Here is a 27,745-nt window from a genome sequence, read left to right as displayed (position 1 = left end):
GAAACAAAATAAAAATCTAATTAAAAATATTACTAAATAATACAGCTATACGATACTACTATTAGTACTAATAATAATATAAATATGAGCAGTAGAATCCATAGAAAAATGTATTTACATTTTTTTTGTATTAAGTGTCTGTTTTTGCTAAAAGTCTACCCATCTTCTGCTGTCTGTCTACTCTTAAGAATGGAAAAAATGTGACAGACTGAACTGACATATTTTTCCATTCCCTGTCAAAAAATAAATAAATGAAATAAATAAAAACAGGACCACCACATAACCTGTTACAGACTGAATCAGGACACTGTTCAGAGTGATTTATGAATGCATTTTTTTCTCTTCTGGGCTTTCTGTATAGAGTATATGTTTATGCACAGCTTTTGTGAGAAAAGGCTTTACAATTCAATAAACACACACTGTTCCGACTCTTATTTTATTAGAACCACAGAAAATTGCCCAGTAAAGAATAACCATCTGCTAACACCCACATGCTGAGAGACATGTACGTGGGTAGACTCCCTGATTCTCTAACTACTGCGTAAATGAGGTTTGAAAATATTAAAGTTTTATGCTGACAATGTTTTTTGGAAGTGCGTTGACAAGTCATGGCTAGTGTATTTTGGGTGGTTGCTGAGTCAAATGTCTCTTTGATGTTCTGGTCCCTATATACACAATCATTTAAAAGTTTGGGGTCAGTAAGATTGTTACAAAAAAGTATATTTCAAAAAATGTTGTCTTTCTATGCATCAAGGAAAAAAAAGAATCATATTTTCCACAAAAATATTACAGGCAATTCTATCTTTTTTTTCTCGGAATTGCGAGATATAAACTCACAGTTCAAATTTTTTTTCCCAGAATTCCATGATATAAAGTCGTAATTGTGACTTATAGTCAGAATAGTGAGATAGAAAGTCAGAATTGCGGGATATAAATTTGCAAATCCAAGAAAAAAAATTACAATTGCAAGAAAAACTTGGATCTGTGACTTTTTGTCAAAATTTCGTAATTCATACTTTTTTTCTCAGAATTGCACGTTTATATCTTGCAGTTGTGACTTTATTTCTCAGAATTGCAAGTTTATATCCCGCAATTGTGACTTTTTTTTTTATCTCAGAATTGTGAGTTAATTTCATGCAATTATAAAAAAAGTCAGAATTCCACAATTCTGACTTTACAATTGGCAAAAAAGTCAGAATTGTGAGATAAAAAGTCACAATTACCTTTTTTATTTTCTGCGTCTTTGTATGCGCCAAAGAAAAAAAATCATATTTTCCACAAAAATATTAAGCAGCACAACTTTGATGTGCGTAATACAGACTTTTTTCTTAGAATTGCGTGATATAAAATCACAATTTCAAGTTATGAGGTCAGAATTGTGAGATATAAACTCACAGTTCTAATTTTTTTCTCAGAATTGTGTGATATAAACTCGTAATTTTGAGTTATAAAGTCAGAATTGGGAGATAGAATGTCAGAATTGTGGGATATAAACCCGCAATTGAGAGTTTTAAGGTCAGAATTGTGAGATATAAACTTGCAATTTTAACTTTTTTTGTCACAAACACAATTTTGACAAAAAAGTTAACAATTGCAAGTTTAATTGCAAGTTTATATCTCACAATTCTGACCTTAAAACTCTCAATTGCGGGTTTATATCCCACAATTCTGACATTCTATCTCCCAATTTTGAAAAAACCCGGAGGAAAAAGTTAACCCTGCAATTTTGTATGATGCAATTCTTGGAAAAGGTCAGAATTGTGAGATAAAAAGTCACAATCACCTTTTTTATTTTCTGTGTCTTTGTATGCATCAATAACTTTTGTTTGACTTTTTTGTTTCTCAGAATTGTGGGATATAAACTTTTTTTCACTAATTGTCAGTTATAAAGTCAGAATTGCGAAATAGAAAGTTGGAATCGCGGGATATAAACTTACAAATCTTTTTTTTTTTATATCTCACAATTGTGACTTTTTATCACAGCGCACATTCTAAGATCAAATCTGTGTGTATATATTAAAAAGTCAGAATTGCAAGTTTGTCTTTGTATGAATCAAAGAAAAAATGTATCATATTTTCCACAAAAATCTTAAGCAGCACAGCTGTTTTTATGTGCAAAAAAACAGGCAATTCAGATTTTTCTTCTCAGAATTGTGATACAAACTTGTAATTTCAAGTTATAAAGTCAGAATTGCGAGATATAAACTCACAATTGTAAGTTGTAAAGTCAGAATTGCAAGATAGAAAGTCAGAATTGCGGAATATAAACTCGCAATTGTGAGTTATACATTTTTTTTATAACTTTTATAGCTTTTTTTTGTCAAAATTGTGTGCTTATATCTTGCAGTTCTCACTTTTTTGCAAGTTTATATCTTCCAATTGTGACTGTATTTCTCAGAATTGCGAGTTTATATTCCACAATTGTGATTTTTTTTCTCAGAATTGTCACGCAATTTTGTATCTTGCAAATCTGACTTTATAATTGCCAAAAAAAAAAATAATAATCTGAAAAAAAAAAGTCAGAATTGAGAGTTTGTATCACGTCATTCTGAGGAAAAAAATGTCAGAATTGTGAGATAAAAAAATCACAATTACCTTTTTTATTTTTTATTCAGTGGTGGAAGTGGAAAAACAAACTGACTCCAAACTTTTAGACGATGGTACATGGCTCTATGGTAAGTATTGTAAGGGTATAATGATTGTGTAATTCAGTAGCTAATACCTTGAGCAAGAGCTGGTATTTGGTGATCCTCTGGATGGGTTTGATCAGGTAATCACTGATGGACAGTCTGGAGTTTACCTCCTGCTGCACCTCCTGACAGAAACACCAATAACGTCATCAGACAGAGCACTTTCCGTCATAGGAGACATAACTGAGCTGCTCAAATAACACTCACCTCAAAAAATCCGTCATATTCAGCCACAACAAACTCTGAGCGGGGTTTGTTCTGACAGTAGATGACATACATGTGTAACCGTCTCTCCTGGATAACAGAGGAAGACAATCAAATTGGGTTTACTACAACACAAACACATAGAGAGAGAGAGAGAGAGAGAGAGAGATTTAATTTTGTTGAACTCACATGCTTGATAAACAGCTCAGCTAATCTGTCGTGGTCCTGAAGACATTTCTCTAGTTCACCGAGGAAGAACCTTTAAAAATAAGAACAGAAACCATTTTGTCATGTGTATAAACTTCCCTCATTAAAACCAAATTAGATTCCCTTCTGAAATTCAGTCTATTTCCTTCTGTAGAGTGCGTCGTTGCTCATAACAACCAGGAAATTTGCACAATATTGCCAAGTTTTGCATGCTTGATGGTATAAAAATAGTGTGAAAGACTGCAATGGCAAAGTGGAGTTAATATACACCACTGTACAAAAGTTTGGTGTCCATTCAATTTTTTATGTTCTTGAAAAAAGTCTTTTATGTTCACCGAAGCTGCATTTCATTGAATAAAAAGGTAAAAACAGTAATATTTTGTGAAATATTGATATAATTTAATTGTTGAGAAAACAATTTAATAACAAACATTTTCTATTTGAATATATTTTAAATGATGTGATACAAAGCTGATTTTTTTTAGCATCATAACATCATATTTATGTATGAATGCACATATATATATATAAATAAAATCATCACAGCAAAAATTACTTTTTGGACTTTTGTGAGGATTTTTTTCCCCCCCTGTTCGTTCCTATAAATCATTTGAGTGCCTTTATTAAATTAATAGCATTTGACCAGCTGTGAAAATCATTTCTAGTCTAGCACTAGGTTTAGCTCAAGAAAATATTTTAATTCCAACAGCTCTAACAGCATACAAATGAAAATGAGATGTGGTTTACTCTTTATGCCAGTCGTAGATTTGATGAATGTTCCCGAATACGATCTTATCCTTCCCCGTCATTTCTTCCGGAACACCTTTTTCCCCAATCCTTCTCATAAAACCCTGGGAATAAGGAGGAAAACAGACATTTGGAGACTCTACTTCATATTAAAGATTGTTGAAAGGTCCTTTGTGGAAATTAGGAGATCAGGAAAAGTTTTATCAATAACCATCTTGCACTGTATATGATTCTATGGAGATTAAAAAAAGTTTCTTGGTGTCACATTGCACTCTGTGTTCTTCAGATCACTGTTTAATTTTTGTCCAATACTGAACGTCATGTCGGGACATCTAACACACCATAATTAAATCTGTAACTTGATACAGAATAATCAAGTGCACCTTTCTGAATGATTTTTGCTGTTAGCTGTCACATACCTCTACTATGACACCCAGATCCTTCACATAGTCCCTCTCTGTCTGCACCATTTCATTTAGCACAAACCTGTGGAGATACAAGAGATGTAAGACTACTCTAGAACATCCACATTTTACAAATAGCACATTAAGATTTGAGTCTTTATTTGTTGTTGAATTTATTTCTTTAGTCTTTTAGCAGTTTCTTTTTTCTTCATACACTCAAGAGGGTGCTTACATTCGCCCTCTCATGGCCTTGTTCTTCTGCTCTGTTTCTGGGTCTCTGGGCGTCTGATCAGACGGCGTGACGCTACCCAACACTGGGAAAGAGCCAGGCTCTGGAGTCTGAAAGAGAAAGTGAAAAGAAAGAGAGAGCGATAAGCATCAAAACTGAAAGGGAAAACAAACAAAAGGTACAATGTGGGAAAGGAAGAGCTATTTACTCCTCCTCACGTCATTTCAAACCTGTTTAACTTACTTTCTTCTATGAACAAAATGTTAAAAGCAGTTTGGTGAGCTGAATAAAATGATTAATTTAAAGGTGACATATCATGAAAATCTGACTTTTCCTGTGCTTAAGTGCTATAAACAGGGATAATAGGTGCACCTAACAACCCAGAAAATGTGAAAAAGAACAACGCAGTACATTTTTGGGTAAGGCTTTCTCTGCAAGCATTTGAAAAAAACACTATTTATAGTCCCGGCCTCAGAGGAGACAAGAAAGCAGTGGATTTATTTATTTATTTACTGTATATTACGCTGCTGCCACGCAGATCTAATATAAACATGCAATTTCGTTTCCAGCTTTTTACCTTCACAGACAAAACCGACTGTTTTTGTAACTCCTGTGTGTTTTTAACACAAACATTTGACCCTTTAGGCGCAATAAGACATGAAAGAGAACTTAGCTTAGTTCTCACACGCTCTGACAGCCGCTTTCTGTGTGGATGTGTGCGTTCAGAAAACCTTATATTAGAAGTTTAAACTAATATGGTTTAAAACGCATGATTTCAGTGTGATAGACATGATAATCAAAACCAAACAGATGTTTTTAGTACAGTATCTGAGCTAGAAAAGGGGGCGGGGAGCAGCAGCTCATTTGTATTTAAAGAGCCATGCACGAAAACAGTGTGTTTCTGTTTTCACTCAAAATGAGCATTTTAAAACGTTATAATAAATGATCTGTGGGGTATTTTGAGCTGAAACTTCACGGACACATTCTGGGGACACCTAAGATTTATATTACATTTTGTAAAATGGGCCATAATTAGGGTGACCACCTGCTAATAAGCCCAAGGGGGGACAAGGGGTATGTTTCTGAGGGACAATGTGGGACACTGCCTGGCGCAGCGGTGCCCCCACCCCACGGGCAGACTCACTGATAGTGGTTTACCCATTTCTAGCACATACCACCTTAAATGGTATATTAATAATGCCCTATTCCCCTAAACATGTGTAATTGCTGATGCATGCTCATGAATAGGCCAACCAATGTGAATTTTTTTTCTAAATAAAGATTCATAATATTTTGAACATTCAATGAATTGACAGATGCACTTCCACTTACGATTTACTTTAGCTATTTATGGCAAAACAAAAATCCATCCCTAATGGTGTTTAAAATTTAACTGAGGGAATACTGTGCTTCTTTGAAACTTCTGAAAGACTCCAGTGACCACATTTACTCTCTATGTGAAGATGTCTCAAAATATTTGTCATTGTAACTTGCTAAGCTTCCATGTAACTTTATTTTAAGAATATATGAAGATTGAGGACAATATATGTTTGTGAACAACTTTGACTTGCCTGATGGACTGAAGTGTCTTTGCTTACTTTATTTTACATGTTTTTTTTGTTTTTTTTTCTTTAGTGAAATTGTGTTTTGTAAATAAGTACTTAAATAAATAAAAAAATTTCAGAATCACGGAAAAAAAATACTTTAGCTATTTAATTTTATTTATTTTTCATTAAAATTTATTCACTTTAAATAAATTACAATATATAATTATGGGTTTAACAGGAATTGTAGTTGCTCAACACCAGAGGAACAGTTGAAAAAAAAAGTCTTAACTCACAACTCCACAGGTTCAAGGAACGAGAAGGGGGAGGAAGGATGTGAACTTGCATGTTAGTAAAGGCAGGAGCAGGAATTCATTAAATTAATATTCATTTTCCCAGTCTTTCTTGTTCTTTTTAATTGATGATGGCGGTGCCTCAGACTCTTTCTCCATTTTTCGAATTGGAAAGCGCGCATCTAAAAGTTCCTTCCCAGTGTGTCTGGTATGCACTTGAGAGCGCTGTCACGACAACAACGAAAAAGTTGACAACAACCTAGTCAGCAGTTCAAGTGAGGGGTGGGTGTGGCAACAGTAGCGTGCTGAACTGTCAAGTAATGTTCGTTTGGCTGCCTGGGGCTTGAGGATATAGCGTGACCAACTTTTTTTGTGAGCAAGCATTGATTATGCGTGACACGGTCTCAATTTGCGGGACGCATGAATTGGGCTTCAAACGCTGTACGCGCACGCGCTACGCGGGACGGGTGGTCACCCTAGCCATAATAGGCGGGGCTGCTGGATTATGGCAAAAATCATAATCATGATTATTTTGGTCAATATTGTAATTACGATTATTTAACATGATTATAAGTGGGTCCAGAACTTTATATGATTGATTAATTTAAAGATACAAATTAAACCTTTTTTGTCTTTTGTTGTTTGATTAACATTAAGCTCATAGATGGAAGAATGAAATATTATTTGTGGCTGCTTTAAGAGCTGCAGGGATCCAATATACTGTTACACACATAATTTCATTCAACTGTTCAGACATAACTGACGAAGGTTTACACAAATAATCACCAAACACCGCATTGTAACATATAATTGCATGCATTTGACTGTTTAGGCACGCATCTTAAGCTAAAAGTTCACTTTACTTGCGGTCTCTGAGCGCATACACAGAAAAGCGCAAACTCTCTTTTTTGTGCTTTTAAAAACACAACATCAAACAAACATTTATAAATCAAGCACGTCCCATTTTATGCATTTTATGATTTGCATGCATCTGAAAGAAGTCAGGTTGGTTGACTGAAGAAAGTGAAAGAAGTGCGAGTTAATGAAAAGCTTAAAAGGATAAAATAATAAAAAACGTAACACTATAATAAATAAATATGTTTTAAAACTGAAAAAAAGCAAAATAAACAGTAAAAATGACTTATTTGTTATCTTCATCTCATATTAACGATTATCAGAGAACTGTGAACATGCAAATTTATTGTTGAATTATTGAAATATTAACTTAAAATTTCCGAAGGTACTAAATAACTTAGGTCAAATAGTTTTGACTAAAAAAAAAACGTCAGAGAATGTCTTGTTTAGAATAAGAAGGTGAGTAAATGATGACAAAATTTCCATTCATTTTTTTAGTGAACCGTTTCTTTAACAAACAGGATGAGGACAAAACAACAATAAAAAATTAAAGAAAGTCTATGTTTCACCTTCTCCTCCTGAGCAGAGGAGTCTTTGATGATCTCCATGGGTGGAGGAAGGGGTGTGTGTGGTTCGTCTTCAGCCTCTTCCTCTCCTCCGCTGTTCGCTCCTCGTCTTCCTCTCTTTGGAGAAACAGAAGAAACATCACACCTGTTTCAAAGGATTCTTTCAAACCGCCTCTGAAGAGCCGACAGCAATCTATCATTCATATCCTATGTAGGCACACTCCTCATAAAACATGCACCTGTACAGGAAGCTCGGTTGAGTAGACTAAAATATGTGATGTTAGGTACCAGATGTGGTACCAGATTAAAAGGAGAGTTTTGGTATGTGGTATTGTAACAAAGCTGGAATGTTGAAACGTTGCCATCTTATTCAAGCATGTTTCCTAAATGGTTAATGGTTAATATTTGCCAGTACCTCTTCAGTGCTGTCTTGGTGTGGCGGTCCCAGTTCTACACTCTTACGGCCGTCTCGTTTACGTTGCTTGTTGTTGGGTTTTTTGGCATTAGCGTTGTCTCCTTTGCCGTGGCTGAGGCGTCGTACGGGGCTAGTGAGCCATTTTTTTAACGTGTTTCCAGTAGTTCCAGAGCGTTTAGGTCCTGGAGAACCGGTCGGCAAGGAGGTCACCGATGGCTGCGGCTGCAGTGATGCGGCGGACTCAGATTTGACCTCTGAACTCCCCACAGGATAGTTTTCTGTTGAAGAAAAATGACGGAGAAATTATACAGATATTCATTATACAGAAATGTTACAGTGGGTGTAACAAGCAACAAATAAAAGCAATCAAATCTGACAAACACAAGTCTAGTCACAATTCTGTGATTTTTAAAGAAATGTATACTTTCTACATTCATTTTGGTTAAAACTATAGTAGTTGTGTCATTTGATTTGTCATATACACTACTGTTTGGGATCAGCAATATTTTTAAAGTTTTTTTAAAGAAGACTTTATTGCTCATCAAGGTATTAAAAATACAGAAAAAACAGTAATATTGTGAAATATTATTGCAATTTAAAATAGTAGTTTTATATTTTAATATACTTTAAAATATAATTTATACCTGTGACATAAAGCTGAATTTTCTGCATTATTACTCCAGTCTTTAGTGTCACATGATTCTTCAGAAATCATTCTAATAAGCTGATTTATTATCAATGTTGCAAACGGTTGTGCTGCTTAATTTTTTATTTTATTTTATTTTTAATACTTTTGTGATACTTTTTTGGGATTCTTTGATGAAAAAACACTAAAAAGAACAGCATTTATTTATTTATTTTTATTTTGTAACAGTATACACTACCGTTCAAAGTTTGGGTCAGTAAATTTTTCCTTTTTTTCTTTGTTTGAAAGAAAGGAATACCTTTATCCAGCAAGGACGTGTTAAATTAAAAGTAAATACAAAGTAACAGTAAAGACTTATATCGTAACAAAAGATTTCTATTTTAAATAAATGCTTCTCTTTTTAAATTTTTATTCATCAAATATCCTAAAAAGAAATCACAGGTTCTAAAAAAAATTAATAAGCACAACTGTTTCTGACATCTTTTAGTTTCAGTTATTTTCATTTTAGTCAAGTTAAACTAAACAAAAATGAGAAATTATAATATTTTATTTCAAGCAACAAAATGTATATCTAATTTATTTTAATGTATTTCATATACTAACAAAAATGTTTTCAAGGTTTTAGTTTCAGTTTACAGACAAACTATGGCTCCTTTAAAAATCCCTCAGAATGCATCTGAAAATATGAATATTAAATGTGTAAAATAATGGTAGTGTATCCTTTTCCAGAGTAGTTATAGTAATTTAAATGAGTTAAATTTAAATAAAAAAACTAAGCACACAACAAAAATAATACTGTATTTTAAACAACAAAATGTATATTTCCTTACTTTTTAGGTGCATAATTTTATTTATACTAACACCAGTGATTTTAAGGTTTTAAGACTTTTACATTGCTACCAAAAAAATCTATTCATCAAAGATCCTTGAAAAAAGAATTATGGTTTCCACAAAAATATTAAGCAAATTACTTCGATAAATGATATTCATTATACAGCAATCCTACACTGGATTACCAAACAGCTAACAGACAACCAATAAAAGCAGACACAATATATGACCTAGATATTGGTATGTAACACACAACCTCAAAACATTTAGAAAATGACATAAACCCTAAAAATGTGCATATAATATTGAACTTTAAAATCTCTTTTTACCAGCTCAGACTATTGAAGAAATGTTCATTCCAGCTGAAAACGCACAGAACCAATACTAACAGCAGAAAGCCCAGAAACCTGAGGACACCGTCTTGGACATCAATCTCTCTACTGAGGTGAAAGGAAAAGCAGTTGTCTGGTCTATAGGCTACTAGTTGGTGACAGACGCAATTGTAGAGTGAAAAAACCAGCTTGACCTGATCTAAGAATAAAGGCATTCTGTAACTCCACATAGCAGGACATCACAACAAAGGGAAACTACACAACCAAGGTACTGTGGAGTTCACAGCATGGGGAATTTACCACAGAAAATCATTTTAAATGTCCCTCAGATTATAAAATCAAACATGTGTTCATTTACCTATTCATCATACTAAAGTACATAACACTTTAACATGAACTGCTTATCAGTCTTGTCTTTGTGAAGATATGAAGATAACTCATGTTACAACTGGCTAAAGGAGCAAGCCCAGTTACTTTTACTTGGAATCCAAGATACCACAAATGCACAAGGACAGGGTGTTACATAACTATAAGCAAACTACATGGAAGAAGAATTCGTCTCACAATGTGAAAATTAACTTTTGCATTATTATAATCAATTTCTATTTTAAATAAATGCTGTTCTTTTGAACTTTTGATTCATAAAAAAAAACTGAATTTCTGAATTGCTAAAATACAGTTGAGGTCAAAAGTTTACATACACCTTGCAGAATCTGCAAAATGTTAATTTTACCAAAATAAGAGGGATCATACAAAATGCAGGTTATTTTTTATTTAATACTGACCTGAAAAATTTTTTCCCATAAAAGATAATTATTGAATTTATAAAAATGACAGTTTACGCTTTATTCTTAATACTGTGTTGTTACCTGATTGATCCACAGCTGTTTTTTTTGTTTTTTTTGTTTAGTGATAGTTGTTCATGAGTCCCTTGTTTGTCCTGAACAGTTAAACTGCCTGCTGTTCTTCAGAAAAATCCTTCGGGTCCCACAAATTCTTTGGTTTTTCAGCATTTGTGTGTATTTGACCCTTTCCAACAATTACTCTATGATTTCGAGACCCATCTTTTCACACTGAGGACAACTGAAGGACTCATATGCAACTATAACAGAAGGTTCAAATGCTCACTGATGCTCCAGTAGGAAAAACGATGCATTAAGAGCCAAGAGTGAAAACTTTTGAATTTGATCACTGGGGTAAATTTAACTTATGTCTTCTGGGAAACATGTAAGTATCTTCTTAAGAAAAATGTATACATCTTCATTCTGTTCAAAAGTTTTCACCCCCAGCTCTTAATACATAGTTTTTCCTTCTGAAGCATCAGTGAGCATTTGAACCTTCTGTAATAGTTGCATATGAGTCCCTCAATTGTCCTCAGTGTGAAGAAATAGTCTCAAAATCATACAGTCATTGTTGGAAAGGATTGAAATACACAAAAAAGCTGAAAAACCAAATAATGTGTGGGACCTAAAGATTTTTCTGCAGAACAGTGGGCAGTTTAACTGTTCAGGACAAACAAGGGACTCATGAACAACTATCACTAAACAACAGCAACAATAAAATACAAAGCTGTGGATCATTCAGGTAACAACCCTGCTGAAAAAAACAGCCTAGGCTGGTTGGCTGGTCTTAGCTGGTTTAAGCTGGAAGTAGCTGGTTTTAGCTGGTCTCCCAGCCTGACCAGCTAAGACCAGCCTGGAAAAGTGGCCAAATCCTCTCTAAAACCAGCCTGCTGACCAACTAAAACCAGCCAACCAGCCTAGGCTGGTTTTAGCTGTTTTTTTTTTTTTCACCAGGGAACACAGTATTAAAAATCAAGTGTATGTAAATCTTTGGACAGGGTCATTTTAAGAAATTCATCTATTATTTTCTCTTGTAAACGTTGTAAGTGTAAATATGTAAATGCCTTTTATGTGAAATATCTTATTCAGATCAGTACTATATAAAATAGAAATAACATGCATTTTGTAAAATAATTAACATTCTGCAAATTTTGCAAGGTGTATGGAAACTTTTGACCTCAGCTGTATATTAAAATAGGTTTTTTTATTGTAATAATGTCTTACAATATTGCTATTGTTTTTGCTGTATTTTTAATCAAATAAAAAATAAAAGGTCAAAAAAGGTAAAATTAAATAAAAGGTTTGGTAAAAATAAGAGACTTAAAAACATTTTAAAAATCTTACTGACCCCAAACTTTTTAACAGCTGCAGCTTACAGAATAACACTTGTAAAAACCTAGTAAGAAAAGCTGGTAACACTTTACAATAAGGTTCATTAGTTAACATTAATTAACTACATGAGTAATGCTTGAGAAAATGAGGTAAGAAAGGTTTCTATTGCACCAACTGAATGGCATTACAATGTTTAAAAAACAAATACTGGTTATCGATACCGTCCTGAAATTATCCTTTCATTATTCTGAGCTCTAAAGCAACTACAACCTGCTAAGTTGATTATAAAGCTGCAAACGAAACAGGAATTTCATCAGAAACACAAACAGAACAAAAGTTCATCCACCTGGAAAACCATTCCCTCTTTAAATAGACAACCGAAACAACTTTACAGCTCAAACAACATTTTTTCCCTGGAGGAATTCATGTAAGTGCTAAAAAGTAGCTAAATTATGAGTGTTATGTTTCTGCTTTTAAACCACCAGCACCAACATCTGCTAGATGTGAAGCAGGTTAGATAGATTCAAAATGATTTTGTTTGCTAATTAACAGCGTCCATAGACATTGCTGCAAGCAACAAATAACCAGGAATATGGTTAATCCATAGAGGATGACCTGAGATAAACAAGCTGAAGTATAATCATGCTCTCTCCTATCGGCTTCAGCGCAGATCATTAACTCAGTGCTGGTTCAGACACTGCAATACTGAGTTACCGCAGACGTTGCGTAAGTGACTTCCCTTGGGGTGAGAATGGGACAAAGGTCACTTCCTTGTTAAGTGTTTCTTCAAAGAGCCATTAACCCCTATCCATCCCTGAAACTGGCCCGCCAACACCCCCTCTCAGGTATTCACCAATCAGATCTCGCTCTGCTGGTCCTAACAGCCTCAGGGAGGATCCATGCTGACCACGTGCCGGGATAATGCTCCTTTGTTGGAGTTATGCTTTATTTCCTCGAGTTTCACTGCTGTCATTAAAAAGGCGCCTCATGGTTATGCAATCCAGACAAACCTCATCTTCATACTGGTACTTTATTTAAATTTCTCTCTCATTATCAGAAGAGACAGACACCTGAAATAAACAGTCAGCCACACTCATGTACACAAGCTGCTGATGTAACATTCTATCCAGAATAACAAACAGCAGCGTAAAAGCCAGGACTAGAAGTCCTGTAGAAAATGCAGGAAGAAATGTATTGCAGGAACAGCAGTACTGCAGGGGGTCTGTCAATTATTGCTATTGATCTCAAACTATTTTTCAGTCAAAAACATGACAATATGCATTAAATTAAAATGCAATATTAACCCAAATAAAATGTGTCCCTGGACCACAAAACCAGTCATAAGGTTAAATTTGACAAAACTGAGATGTATACATCATATGAAAGCTCAATAGATAAGATTTTTATTGATGTACTGTATGGTTTGTTAGAAAAGGACAATATTTGGCCAAGATACATCTATTTGAAAATCTGGAATTTGAGGGTGCAAAAAAAAAAAAAAAATCAAAATATTGAGAAAATCACCTTTAAAGTTGTCCAAATTAAGTTCTTAGCAATGCATATTACTAATCAAAAATTACATTTTGATATATTTACAGTAGGAATTTGACAAAAAATCTTCATGGAACATGATCTTTACTTAATTTCCTAATGATTTTTGGCATAAAAGAAAAATCAATAATTTTGACCCATACAATGTATTTTTGGCTACTGCTACAAACATACCCCAGCGACTTAAGACTGGACTTGTGGTCCAGGGTCACAAATATGAACTTCCCAACCTGATCTCATGACGAAAACGTACCTGTGGGACCTTTTTCGCAAAACGTAAAATACATATGTACTTTTCATGACATATTTGATGTGAAATGTCCAATGAGTGGTGCTAAAAGAGTGTTCATTTTTCCCCCCGGATGAACCCAGATAAACGTACATATGGTACATTTTATGTGACGTTGATTTTGTATGTATCACTGCAGTTCTGACTTGAAATGTCCATTGAGTGGTGCTATAACTCTAATGCTTCGTGACATTTTAAAATAAAGTACCATCTGCACTACACCTAAACCTACCCGATAATCAGTGTTGCCAAGTTTGTGGTTTTCCCGCAGAATTGGGCTACTTCAACACTGTTGCCGCGGGTTGTTTTTCATGTCTGCGGGTTGAAGCGACCCCAATAACGTGATATTTAGCCCCTAGAATGCAAATTCACCAGGGGAACTCCGTCAACATTTTTTGTATTTTACTGTTTTCACTGGGGAATCCCCTTTGGGCTAGCCTAGAATCTAGACGCGCCCCTAGCGGCAGCAAATTACATTTGCTTCCAAGGTCAGTCTAGTTACTCTCAATTCACTTAAAATTCCGAAAAATCCAAGATGTACCGGGCCAATCACGAGTCGGTGGGCGGGCTTAACATGATGACGCCTGACCTGCGACCATAAGTTCCGTCAGACATGAATTCCTGGTTCTGTGAATTACGCGTGGAAAACTGAACAGTATTTATATAATTTTTTACTTTGGATACACAGCCACGTCCATCTGTCCTGAGCAGGAGCTCGTTACATGTGAACGCGCTGTGGTGTAGAATACGCAAACACCGGAAGCGATCTGTGGCGTGCATACGACACTCATTGTTCACACAGTGCACAGAGATTGTGGATATAGCGGCTATTCAAAATGGTAATTACTTGCGCTTATCCTGGTTGTTCAAACCCATTTAAAGCTAAAAGATTACGTTTGCTTACGCAAACTCATCCTGGACTTTTTCACCGATTTCCCCTTCCGGTGTTTGCGTATACTACATCAGAGCAGGGTGTAATTTGGATTTGTCTGTGCATGTTTTTGTTTACTTTTAAAGGTTTAGTGCCCATCTATGTCTATTATTTGGCTGACAGACTGCACAGTGCACTGATTTTCGTTAAAAATCTCCGTCGCTCTGACTACGTCACCTGACAGACTAAGTCTCTGATTGGTTGTAGCGCTATCCTATTGCGTGGAGAGGAGTTTGAAAGACAACCGTTTATCCCACCCCTCCGGTTGAGCCCTGTCTATGGAGAGTGCCCAGACCCTACATTTATGTGGGTCTGGCTTGCCAGGCTACCTTTGGGCTACTTTTGAGTGGCAATTGGGTGGGTTTTGTTGTAAAAAACCTGGCAACCCTGCCAGTAATATGAACAAAAGAGAATGTGATGTGAAAACGCAAATCGCAAGCATGCTGTTTTGGCTTGTTTTTTTCAATCTCTCATCTTTCAGCTCTTTCATTGTGAGTCATGCTTTTCACTTGATTCGTACCGAAAAATTAGACATCCCAAGTCAATTCCGTGTCGGCTGAGCTACCGAACAACTTGTTACATCCGGAAAGTAAAACATACGGAGCTGTAATCATAACTGTGTACAAAAACAATTACAAGTGCTCGCTTTTACCATCTTAAAGGAACAATATGCAAGAAATTTATGTCAGTTAATCATAAAATGGCCCTGACATGTCACTAGACATTAAGAAATCATGTTCATTTCAAATACTTATATCACTGACAACAGTGGTCCGGCCAGGATATTGTCATTTAAAAGTGCAAGTTGCAGCCCTCAACTGATGTTATTGTTGTCATTTTGTGTTTTGGTCTGAGGCTCCACCCTCCAGCTGTCTACCAATCATGAAGTCAGTAGAGTTTTGTGAGACGGGTTGCCAGCTCTGCTCTAGTTAGTTACAGCTGCTGCTAAGAACGAGTCGGATAAAACATGTATAAAGTTACGAAACCTAAAAGACCTTGTTATGAATCCGAAGAACGTCGTGACAAAGTCCGAAATAAAACAAGGATTTGTATAGGAGATGCCTTTGACAGATGGAGATGGCTGAAACAGAGACGAATTTGAAGACAGATGCAAACATTGCTAATTTTCTCCTGGACAGGTAAGATTCATCTATGTTTGGCTAACTTACTTGTACTTAATGTAAATAGACATTTCAAATATTCACGACAGTCGAACAAAGGTATATATGTTCGTGCAAAGTAACGTAGCGCATATGGAGGAGGTGGGGTCATCGAATTGAAAAGGTAAGGAATTGTTTGGAAAATAGAAACAGCGAGTCGTCATTGCTAACATTATCAATGCATTATCAGAGCCCGTTTCTCTGTCATTATGCTGAAACGCCGAGGAAAACAACATTAGCACGTCGATTATGGCAATGTGAAACGTAATTGAGACGTACTGAGTAGCCTAACGTTACCTCGGTAAAAATGAATGAAAAAAGGAATTGACCCTCGACTTTTGGATGCTATATTCTACCATGTTTGTTGGTATAGGCTAAAAGCCCCGTGCTGCCGTACACATTGGATATTCCACGGTCGCCCGTCCTAAATGCGTTCATAAAAAGCTTTATATCGCACCACTAGCAGGGTATGAAAACAATCTATGTTCCGACTGAAATGTGGTATTACAGTGCATCTTTACGAAATATTTGGCTAATCGCCTAATTACTTCACAAAACATCTCTCGTGAAGCATAAACATAAGTAACAGAAGAAAAAAAACTTATTGTGTAGGACTCGTCACTTGCCATTGGAAGCTCCTTGTAGCAGCCTACAGTCCTGCGGAATCCTGCAGCTTAGCTGGCAACCTCGAGTCAGGGGGGAGGGGGAGGGGATACACCGTTCTACAGTATTTTGAAAGTGATTGCAGTACCAGTTTTGGCCACAATCCTACATATTGTTCCTTTAAGTGTTAATTTCAGTTGGAAACTGTAGTGATATGTACCTACTGGTACATATTTTGCGGTTTGTACATGAATAATGATTATTTGGTTACACTTTAACATGAAGTTAATGCATTAACTAACAATGAGCAATACATTACAGTATTTATTAATTTTCGTTTATGGTAATTAATAAAAATCTAACTGTCCATTGCACGGATATTATAGTTAGCTAAAACTAAAACCGTAAAAAATCATGTTTCACAAGTTCTGTCAAGTAACTCTTAATGGCACAGACTGATATAATCACATCATTACTTATATGGCACAGCTGATTGGTTTCTTTTCACATCAGGAGCCAATAAGATTGCTTCTCCACATTTAAATACTCGGCTAGTGCTTGCTGTAGCAGTTGCAGCGCATTTCAGAAATCCTCCACCTCCCCAGCTCCACCTGTATAGATCTACTACAGTGTGATTTAATTTACGTTGTACATGGGGGTTATTTCACATATGTTATATGTGCAGCAGCAGTATTTCTACATGCTCACAGCAGCATGTCTGTGGATGTATTGGCAGTAGCAAGTCTCAGTACTTGCTCTGCCGCAGCAGCAGTGTAGTAGATATATTCCACCAAGTCCAGACACATTATTATGTGACCCTGGGCCACAAAACCAGTCTTAAGTGGCACGGGTATAATTGTAGCAACAGCCAACAAGACATTGTATGGGTCAAAATTATCAATTGCGAAAATCATTAAGATATTAAAGGATTAGATTACTTCCAGAACAAAATGTACAGATAATGTACTCACCCCCTTGTCATCATGTCTTTCTTTCTTCAGTCGTAAAGAAATTGTTTTTTTGAGGAAAAAAGTTCAGGATTTCTCTCCATATAATGGATATGTAAGTTTGAACTTCCAAAATGCAGTTTAAACACAGCTTCAAAGGGCTCTAAATGATCCCAGCCGAGGAAGAAGGGTCTTATCTAGCGAAACGATTGGTTATTTTCAACAACAAATTGACAATTTTTTTATACTTTTTAACCTCAAATGCTCGTCTTGTCTCGTCTCTGCGATGCAAATGCGTAGTTTGTGTAATCCGGGTCAATACAGTTATGGTATGTCTCGTTTTCGTCTTCAACTTCAAAATCATCCTACAACGCTGTTTTACCTTTTTATGGCCATGCCACTTGAAATAAATTAAACTTTAATGTAAATAAAAAAGCTTGTTCTTTTTCTCAAATCTGATTGGCAGAGAGGAGTGCGATATTCTAGTGATATTAGAACTCTGTTTCATCATAAAACTTCAACATTTTTAATAAAAACTATAAAAACTATAGCAAATGGAATCATATTGCAATGAGTTACCCTAATTTTTATGTAATATATAAGCATAAAATGTTATATAATAAGTGTAGAGGGGTCATCAATCTGCCAACTAAGAGGTGCTTATCCTCAAATAGACTGAAGACTCCTTATCCTAATTCACACACTGAATCACCAAGGGCCAAAATGTGCTGAATCTTCAAAGAGCATGTTATTATTCTTCAAAAAAAGTGTAAGAAATGATCAAACAGAGCAAGAAACTTGATTTGAGCTTCAAAGCAGAGGGAACAGCAGACACATTAGTTTGTTGATGGAGAAATTAGGTTACAGGAAAACAGAGAAGCTTGAGGGGGCAATATATCACACACACACACACACACACACACACACACACACACACACACACACACACAATACATACTCACAGACAAGATTATTTTTGATAATTTTCATTAAGATTTTTCATTATTTATGCTTTTAAAAGCATAACATTTTCAGAAAGATTTTCAAGGGTCAGATGGGTAAAAAAATCTTCCTGAGGTGAACGCGGTGCTAGCAACACCAAGGACAAAGGTTCAATTCTTAGGCAACACATGGACTGTTAAAATATATACCCTACATGCACCGCTAATTGCTTTGGATGAAAGTATGTATCAACTGCACATTCTCACTTTTTGCATTTCAAAAGCTTATCGACCTCATGACAACACTGCGAAAACCATCAATGCTTTGCATTTAACACAAAACCCTGTTGTCTGTAAATAACCGTCAGCTGAGTCACACGAAACACCCTTGAGCTCATCTGAGATCTCTGAACCGTTACACTAAATACCAGAGTTCAGATGAAAAGATGCACATAAAATTTCACCAACACACAAAACTCAATCATAATCATAAAACACCCAGCTCTCACAGGGCAACACAAACAGACCCACATGCCTCCACAAACTGTGAAAAGAAAATTCAACTGAATGCATCTGCATACATTCCAGCGTGTTGGGTTACGCACCTGCGCCATCACAACAGCGAATCTTTCCCAAAATCCAACTGAGACAAACTCCACAAGAGCAACACGACCTCCCGCTCCGCATGCTGCTCGCTCACTGTCTCATATGTGAGTCAGGTGAGAGACAGAGGAGGAGAAGGGAGAAGGACGCAGTGGGAGGTGGAGGACGCTTGGGCTCTGTCCGCTTCAATACTGAAGCTCAGCTGGAAGTTCAGCGCGACTCTTCACAATAAAGGGGAGGGGACGGGGGGCGGGGACAGGGGCCACAGAGAGACACACATTCAGAGGGATACAGGAAGGTTCCACTGAATTCAGGTCTGCTAAACCAATATGCAAAAATCTAAATCTCTCTTCACACAAGACTGGAGAAACAGGAGTCAATGTTTTGAAGTTGTTACATGAAAAGACAAAGTGCTATTGTGAGTGTATTGCGTGTGTGTGTGTGTGTGTGTGTGTGTGTGTGTGTGTGTGTGAATCCTGAAGTCAGCTACGTCTGAATGCTGCAGTGGCCCAATTTTGAGAGGGTGTGTCTATATAACAAGATCTTCATCCCCACTTCAGAGTTTTCAAACAAACAAACACACACAGACATTCTATAGATGTAATGGTTTTTACACTGTACAAACTGTATTTTCTTATCCCCTACTCTTCACACAAAACTTTTTGCATTTTTAGATTTTCATAAAAGATCATTCTGTATGATTTATAAGCTTGTTTCCTCATGAGGACCAAAAAATGTCACCACAAGGTCAAAATCTACTGGTATTTCTGGTATTTATTTAGGGAATACCAGGTACACACACACACACTCATATAAACACACTTACGACTAAATGGTCATATTATACACTTAAATACCTTCAGGATCAAATAACACACATCTAATATGCATACATCACTACAAAGCTAATTCTTGTGAGTAAAGACATTTACGATAAGAAACTTTAGGGTCAAGGGTCAACCTGACATTTCCTACTTATTCTTCCTACATATTTCCTATAATGTTTATGCTGTAAATAGTATATATTCTGCCTCTATCCAATAGGCACGACTGCTTTGAGTTATTTACATGTGAGAGAAACAACGTCACCTGGATGTGAAAATCAGGGTTGCCAGGTATTCAAAACAAAACCCCAAACTAGCTCAAAAGTAGGCCAAGGGGGGGGGTCACCCAGTAAAAGTCACGTGGAAAAAAGATATACAAAGTCAAAAAAGGGGTAAAATACATGTTTTGACTGTGGACATGAAAATCAACCCGCGGCAACAGTGTTAAAGTATCCCAACAACACGGGTGAAAATACAGAGTGGAACATGCCCCAAACAAGGGACATGAGGAAAAATGTATTTATTTGTGTATGGTTGCCAATCAATGCTGCAACATGCCATATTAATATGCATAACCAATGTTTCTAGATTATTGTTTTTTCTTTTCTAACTTCAAGGCCTCCCATTGTCCCGATACCATTTTAGGTATTCCAGAAGTTTTAGAATGAACTGAATGTTTATTATAGCTCTAACTCTTTAACCAATAAATTTACATGACTTTTCCAGTCATTAATTATTTATTGAAAGAAGATTAAGGATATGAGTTGTAAGGATATTTTTTTACGTTTTCTAAATATCATTTATAAAATATTTTGGTATATTTAATATCGGCATAACTAGAAAATGTATAAATAAATGTTATAAATGCTATGTATTTGAAAATATTTACATGTATATATTTATATTCATATAATTTATATTATATATAAATAAATTTAATATATAAACATAACATTTTTCTTAAATATATACATGCATGTGTGTGCATTTACATATACATAATAAATATACACAGTACACACACATATATCATGTACATTATGTAACTTTAGTGCTGGGCAACAATTAATCGCAATTAATTGCATCCAAAATAAATGTTTATAAAAATAGATACAAATGGATTTTTGAGATTGTTTTAATTGCAACTTCCAGGTCTAGAAATTGCACAAAAATGACAATGCCGAATTTGAGGTTTTCCAAGACAAAATAAATATTCAGATTTTTCGTTTTTTTTTTTTTTTTTTAGCATATTTTAATGCTTATTTTGTCTTATTTTAAATTATTAAATTATCTTGCGGGCCGCTTCAAAGTTTGCTAGGGTCACCTATGTGTGTAAATATGAAACATTGTGGCACAACGTTGTGTTTAGTTACTGCTTCAATGAGGAGAATAGCACAATCCAGCAACTTTGTTTTGGTCAGCCTTTTTCTGCAAGCATGTGAAAAACGTGCTACTCTCCCCCGTGATGTAGGAACGGGATCTGATTATAATATTACCGCCTCTTAATCTGCATGTTTCCACCACGGCGCCGTCATTTTGTTTTTGCAAGCATTAACGGTGTACCAGCTCTAAGGCCATGGCAGAAGTTTGAGCAAAGCATGCTAACTGTTCTATCTTTGGCTGCGTAGACAAAAACAGAACACTATTTAGAGTCCCAGCCTCAGAGGAGACAAGAGAGCAGTGGATTTATTGATTTATTTACTGTATATTGCACTGCTGCCACACAGATCTAATATAAACATGTGATTTCTTTCCCAGCTGTTTACCTTCACAGACATAACCGACTGTTTTGTAACTCCTGTGTGTTTTTAACATAAATTTGTGTGTATTTGACAGTTTAAGCGCAATAAGAAATGAAAGAGATTTAGAGATTTAGATTTGGTTTAGTACTCACATGCCATTTTCTGTGCGTTCGCTTCAGATGTGTTTGCCCTCAGAAAACCCTATATCAGAACTTTAAACTGCTATGGCTTTAAAACGCATGATTTCAGCGTGATATACATGATAATCAGAAACAGATGTTTTTTTTAGCAGAGTATTTGATGTACGAGCTATAAAGGCACAGCCCTATTCTGGAAAAGTGGGTGGGGAGCAGCAGCTCATTTGCATTTAAAGAGACATGCATAAAAAAGAGCATGTTTCAGCTTCCACTTAAAATAGGCATTTTTTTAAAATCATATAATAAATGATCTGAGGGGTATTTTGAACTGAAACTTTACATATACATTCTGGGGACACCTAAGACTTGAGTATTACATATTGTAAAAAGGGGCAAATCTCCTGGAGGATGGGCCATAGTGTGCATCATTTTGTTTTGGGCTGGCCCTACTTGGAATACTATTTCTATTATTTTCTACACTATCTCTACTGTTTAACAAGACTGAATTTCCAATAACAGTACTAAAAAAAGCCCAGTCAACAGAATGAGGTCTAGTGTAGCATGCAGTGAACACTCTCATTGGACAGAATCCGTCATGCTTGACTAAAGATTTTCCATGCTACTATGCATCAGTTTCTGTTTATCATTACTCTGTTGCATCAGATAGAGAGCAGCACACACACACACACACACACACACACACACACACACACACACACACACACACACACACACACACACACACACACAAAATATAAGAGCAAAACCACGAACAGGCATAAAAAAATTCACATTATAATTAAATACAGAAAAAGAGGGGGAACAGATGGCAGACTCTTCAAGTGAGATCCTTAAAAATATTTCAGGTTAAATACATCTTAAGCTCTATGGATGCGACAGTACAGCGCGACATAGTTTAGCAGTCATCTTGACCTGTCACTTCTTCCATTTATTTATTTTTCTTGAAACCTACCTAGAAAAGGCCAGCTCCCCATTTCCTCTGTCTATTCTTAGATCCAGGCCTGAACCTGATGAGGTAGGGATGTTTAGATATGTGCTCTTCTAAACACAGGAAGTGCAGTGCAGGGAGACAACAGGAAGTAAAGGGACTACAATACAGAGTGTTCCGCTTTAGACAGTATGGGGCCTTAAAGGCACACATTAACACCGCCCTGACCCAAAAACCAAAGCCACACCCTTGTGGTCCTCACTTTGACCTCTAAAAGTTAATCCCACAATAAAAGTGAACTGAAAACTAAAATGTTTCCTCATGGACTCGGCGTGGCTCTGTTGTCTATAACATTGAAGCCCCTCAAAATACATACACCAGTCCCCCGAGCTGGATCAAAGCAGGACGCAAGTCTTTCGTAGCATCACTAGCACGCTGCTAATTAATGATCAAACCTTATAACCCACCGAGAGCTGAACTGGCTCCCCTGGAAGAATCCAGAACACATGCTGTTCAAAAAGCTGTGGACACATGTACATCTTAAAGAGATCATTCAAACAAGAACATTTCTGTCATCATATACTTAATTATACTTCATTTGAAACCTGTATGACTTTCTTCCCCAAAAAACAAAAAAGGAGCTATTGAACAGAATGTGACAGCTGCTCTTTAGCTTCTAATATCAGTAGATAGTAACTGGGGTTGTAAAAAATACTATAAATAAAGTTCTCAATCTTTTTGACTTTTTGAATATTTCAAAGGCCAACATATGATACAATATTAACAACATTCTATAATTATATACAGTTGAAGTCAAAAGTTTACATACACCTTGCAGAATCTGCAAAATGTTAATTATTTTACCAAAATAAGAGGGATCATGCAAAATGCATGTTGTTTTTTATTTAGTACTTACCTAAATAAGATATTTCACATAAAAGTAGTTTACATAGTCCACAAAATAAAAAATCCAGTTTACACATGTTTGATTCTACTGTGTTGTTACCTGAATGATCCACAGTGTTTTTTTTTGTTTAGTGATAGTGAGCCCGTTGTTTGTCCTGAATAGTTAAACTACCCGTTATTCTTCAGAAAAATCCACAAATATGGTTTTCCAGCATTTGTGTATTTCAACTCTTTCCAACAATGACTGATTTAGAGATCCATCTTTTTAGACTGAGGACAACTGAGGGACTCACATGCAACTATTAGGTTAAAACTTAGGTTTAAAAGGTTTTAAATGCTTACTGATGCTCCAGAAAACAAAACAATGCATTAAGAGCCAGGGGTGTACATTTTTGAATGCAGTGAGGATGTGTTTCATTTACTGCCTTTCAGAAGCTACAGAAGATATGTAAATGTATCCCAAAAGACACAATAAGTTAAATTTACCCTGATCTTCAAATTCAAAAAGTTTTCACCCCCCCCCCCCCCGCCTCTTAATGCTCTTAATGCTCTTAATTTAAATGTCATTTTCTCTTGTGGACTGTATGTAAACATCTTTTATGGGAAATATCTTAGTCAGGTCAGTACTAAATAAAAAAATAACGTGCATTTTGTATGATACCTCTTATTTTGGTAAAATAATTAACATTTTGCAGTAAACTTTTAACTTCAAATGTATCGATTAATTACAATATATTATTAAAAAGAAACTGGGAGTGTCAATATAGATAAATTAATTAAAAAAAAAATATATATATATTTTAATAAATTCTTATTATTTTTTAACTTATTATAAAAAAAAAATTATTTCAGACTATTATGATCATTTTTAATTGTGATAGAGTTTTAATGAATAAATGAAATATGAATCTAATCTGGTTAGTGTTTTTAGGCAATTTACATTTATTCCAAAATAACTGCAGGCAGTAACAATTTAAACAATATATTTTATTTGTGAACTTATTTTACAGCTATTCTTTTCAATAGTTAACTTTGAACTATTTTTAAAATTTTCAGGTCATTAGTCATTAAAGCTCGATAAATATTGGTCACAGACACATAGATTTACTTTAAATGTCACCAAGCTGACACTATAAACTCCCACAGGATTTTTTTCAGACCATTTCAAGTCTTATTTTGACGTAACAAAGTGGTTATATCTAAAGATGCGTTCACACCGGACGCGACTTGTGCGGAAAAAACGCGCTATTCGCACGTAGTTGAACGCTTGAACATTTGAGTTTACTCACGCCATTCTCGCGGTAAAATTCGCGTCATTCACGCGTGACATTTTCTTCACAACAGACGCGAATTCGCGTCATGGGAGGGGCTTCTGCCACTCGTCAGCGGGAAAGTAGTTGTAAAATAGGTGAATGAGCTCAATTTGCCAGCTTTAGCTTGCTTGTAGTCTCAATATGTATGTATATGTAGGTCAAATTGAGTAAAGAGCGTTTTTTTAAAACTAACCAGATTGTCCGACCTCTTCACTCACTTTCTTCCTAGCAAGATCCTTTTTATTCCTGTTTCTACAAAAGTCCAAAGATGTATCGTACAGCTCCGAGTAACCACAGACAGCAACGGTGATTTTGTCCTCCATTGTTGTTTTGGATTTCTGCCTCCGTCACTACTAGAGCAAGCTCCTGATTGGTTAACGCGGCGCGGATTTTCGCCAAAGTTCAGATTTTTGAACTTGCGCGTTTCGCGCGAATGGTGCGGCAATCGCTTGAAACGCTCAATGTGCGCCACTTCATTCGCGCTGGATTTCAAAACGGTAAAACTCAACTTATTAACTCGGGGGGGAGTTGGAGAATGAGCTTATTTCCAAAAAAAAGTGGAGTGTTCCTTTAATATTCAAGACTTGAATACATGCCTACACAGAGATGAATGCAAATACATCAAAAGTATCTTCTTACAAATTACAAAGACTTGCTCAACAAATGTATCAAAACATGAACTTGTTAATAAACTGTCTGCATTACTGTTCCACATTACATTCCCAAGTGGCTATTGAACTGGTAGTGGCAGCTTTGATTGTTTCTAAGCACAAGGTTCAATGTAGCTATTGGGAAAGCGACACATGATCTGTGTTTGTGGGTGAACATTTGTGTGGGTGTGACTCACCTTTCCCAGGTGGGAAAAAGCAGTCCATGTCGACACTACTGCGGGAGTGAGACACGGACAGGGTACTGCTGGGAACCAGACCCTCCTGAGGGGGCGAGTGTTCGGTGGTCCGCACCAGACACCAGCCGGGCCGCTCTCCAGACCTCTCCAACAGCTCGACAGTCTGACCCGACTGAACGCTCAACTCACCCACCGATCCCGCAACAAAGTCCTGGAGAACCACAGTCTGCTCACAGCCACCCGACAACTGCAGAGAGAGAGAGAGATAGAAAGTTTTAGATTTAATTTTAAGGTTTCTAAAGAAGCATCTACTGTTATCTAGAAAGAAAAGGTGTGTTAGATATGAGTTTGTATCTACAGTCAAACCAAAATTGATTCAGACGCCAAAATTTCTCACATTATTACAGTTTATTCACTATAGTTTAGAAAATGGTAATAAAATATGACAAGAACGCAAGAGTTAAACTGTGTCAGAACAAATTCATCTTGATAATGTCAGATAATCAAACTTTTGGTCCCAAATTTTTTTTATTAATTTTACTGGTAGTCCACTGTATGAAGAATTTTTGGGTATAATATGTCACAGTTAACTTTATTTTGCTATCCTCAGTTACACAAATTAACTATAGTGTCCTGCACCACTAGTAAAAAAAAATATTATCTGGGGTCTGAATAATTTTTGGTTTGACTGTGTTGAAAACCGTTTTGAGCTTGTTTTTTAGAATACAAATAAAAAACAGCATTTGTTTAAAATACATAAGTAACATTTAAAAAAAAGATATATCTTATTGACCCCAAACGGTAGTGAATATATTATGGATATATATTGGACTACTAGTCGAAAGTTTGAATTTAATTATGATTTTTTGTTGGTGCAAGATGCCTCATATGCTCATCAATGCTGCATTTATATAGTAAAAAGAATAATATTGTGAAATATTATTACTATTTAAAAGGACTGTTTCCTATTTTAATATGTTTTTAATGTAATTTATTATTACTGAGATGCAAAACTTAATTTTCAGCATCATTACTCCAGTCTTCACTGTCACAAGATCCTTCAGAAATCATTTTAATATGCTGATTATTATCAAAGTTAAAAACAGTTTTTATGGCTTAATATTTTTTTGGAAACCTCAATACACTACCAGTCAAATGTTTGAGCTAAGTAAGAAAAATATATATCCTTTTATTCAGCACGGACATTTATCAAAAGTGTCAGTAAAGACATTTATAATGTTACAAAAGACTCTAAAGACTTTTAGAGCTCAAGCATAATTTCATGATCCAGTCAAATCCTGGTGGATATAAAGTCCACACCACAAAAACATTCAGTAAAAATATTCCTCACAGTGCAAGTTAAATGCTTTTTGAATGCATAATGGAAGTTATATGATTTAGAGGAAGATCTGAACACATTTGTGCTAAAAATTTAATGCAGACAAAGTTCACAAGTTTTTTCTAGAAATGTACAAAAGCATCCCAGAAGGAAGAAAAACAGGGCAGGCTGACAAAAATAAAAGATAGTCAGGCTGCAAAGAAAAAACAGCTCACTGAACAAATACACACATCACCACCTGAGTCAAACCCACCCTACAGTGACAGAAAATCAATTCAACACCCCACACACACACACACATGTGCTAATCTTCATCAAACACACCCACTGAAATAGAAACTGAGTTAAAGACTATGAGAAACTGGATGAGTAAGAGAGGAAAAGACTCTCCATCTCAGACCTCTTCCTGAATACATCAAACCTTCACTCTCTGCCGTCGGGTGTCGGCAGTGGTTCTGTTCTGACCCAGAGTCCCACCCTAGACAGCGCCGCTCCCTGAATGTAATTATGTCTGAACTTCTCATGT

General features: G+C 35.8%; 1 protein-coding gene across 3 annotated transcripts in view; it reads right to left on the bottom strand.

Moving 5' to 3' along the window:
• kalrnb (kalirin RhoGEF kinase b) overlaps positions 1 to 27,745 on the bottom strand; it is a 141,524-nt gene that overhangs the window by 12,261 nt on the left and 101,518 nt on the right. For 2 of the 3 annotated variants that reach the window (XM_073852685.1, XM_073852686.1), the window contains 9 exons: positions 25,881 to 26,127; positions 8,155 to 8,432; positions 7,743 to 7,856; positions 4,485 to 4,591; positions 4,268 to 4,334; positions 3,849 to 3,952; positions 3,084 to 3,153; positions 2,898 to 2,984; positions 2,723 to 2,815 (listed from right to left, as the gene is read on the bottom strand). In XM_073852685.1, the coding sequence (XP_073708786.1) occupies positions 2,723 to 2,815; positions 2,898 to 2,984; positions 3,084 to 3,153; positions 3,849 to 3,952; positions 4,268 to 4,334; positions 4,485 to 4,591; positions 7,743 to 7,856; positions 8,155 to 8,432; positions 25,881 to 26,127 (1,167 nt within the window). Of the gene's footprint in view, positions 1 to 2,722; positions 2,816 to 2,897; positions 2,985 to 3,083; positions 3,154 to 3,848; positions 3,953 to 4,267; positions 4,335 to 4,484; positions 4,592 to 7,742; positions 7,857 to 8,154; positions 8,433 to 19,164; positions 19,329 to 25,880; positions 26,128 to 27,745 lie in introns of those variants that run through there. The other variant, XM_073852687.1, reaches the window with a different exon arrangement.

The sequence above is a fragment of the Garra rufa genome, chromosome 12 (genome assembly GCF_049309525.1).
Source record: "Garra rufa chromosome 12, GarRuf1.0, whole genome shotgun sequence".
In the NCBI taxonomy this organism is placed as follows: domain Eukaryota; kingdom Metazoa; phylum Chordata; class Actinopteri; order Cypriniformes; family Cyprinidae; genus Garra; species Garra rufa.
The sequence above is the reverse complement of the archived record's forward strand: the minus strand, read 5'-3'. Positions and strand labels throughout refer to the sequence as shown.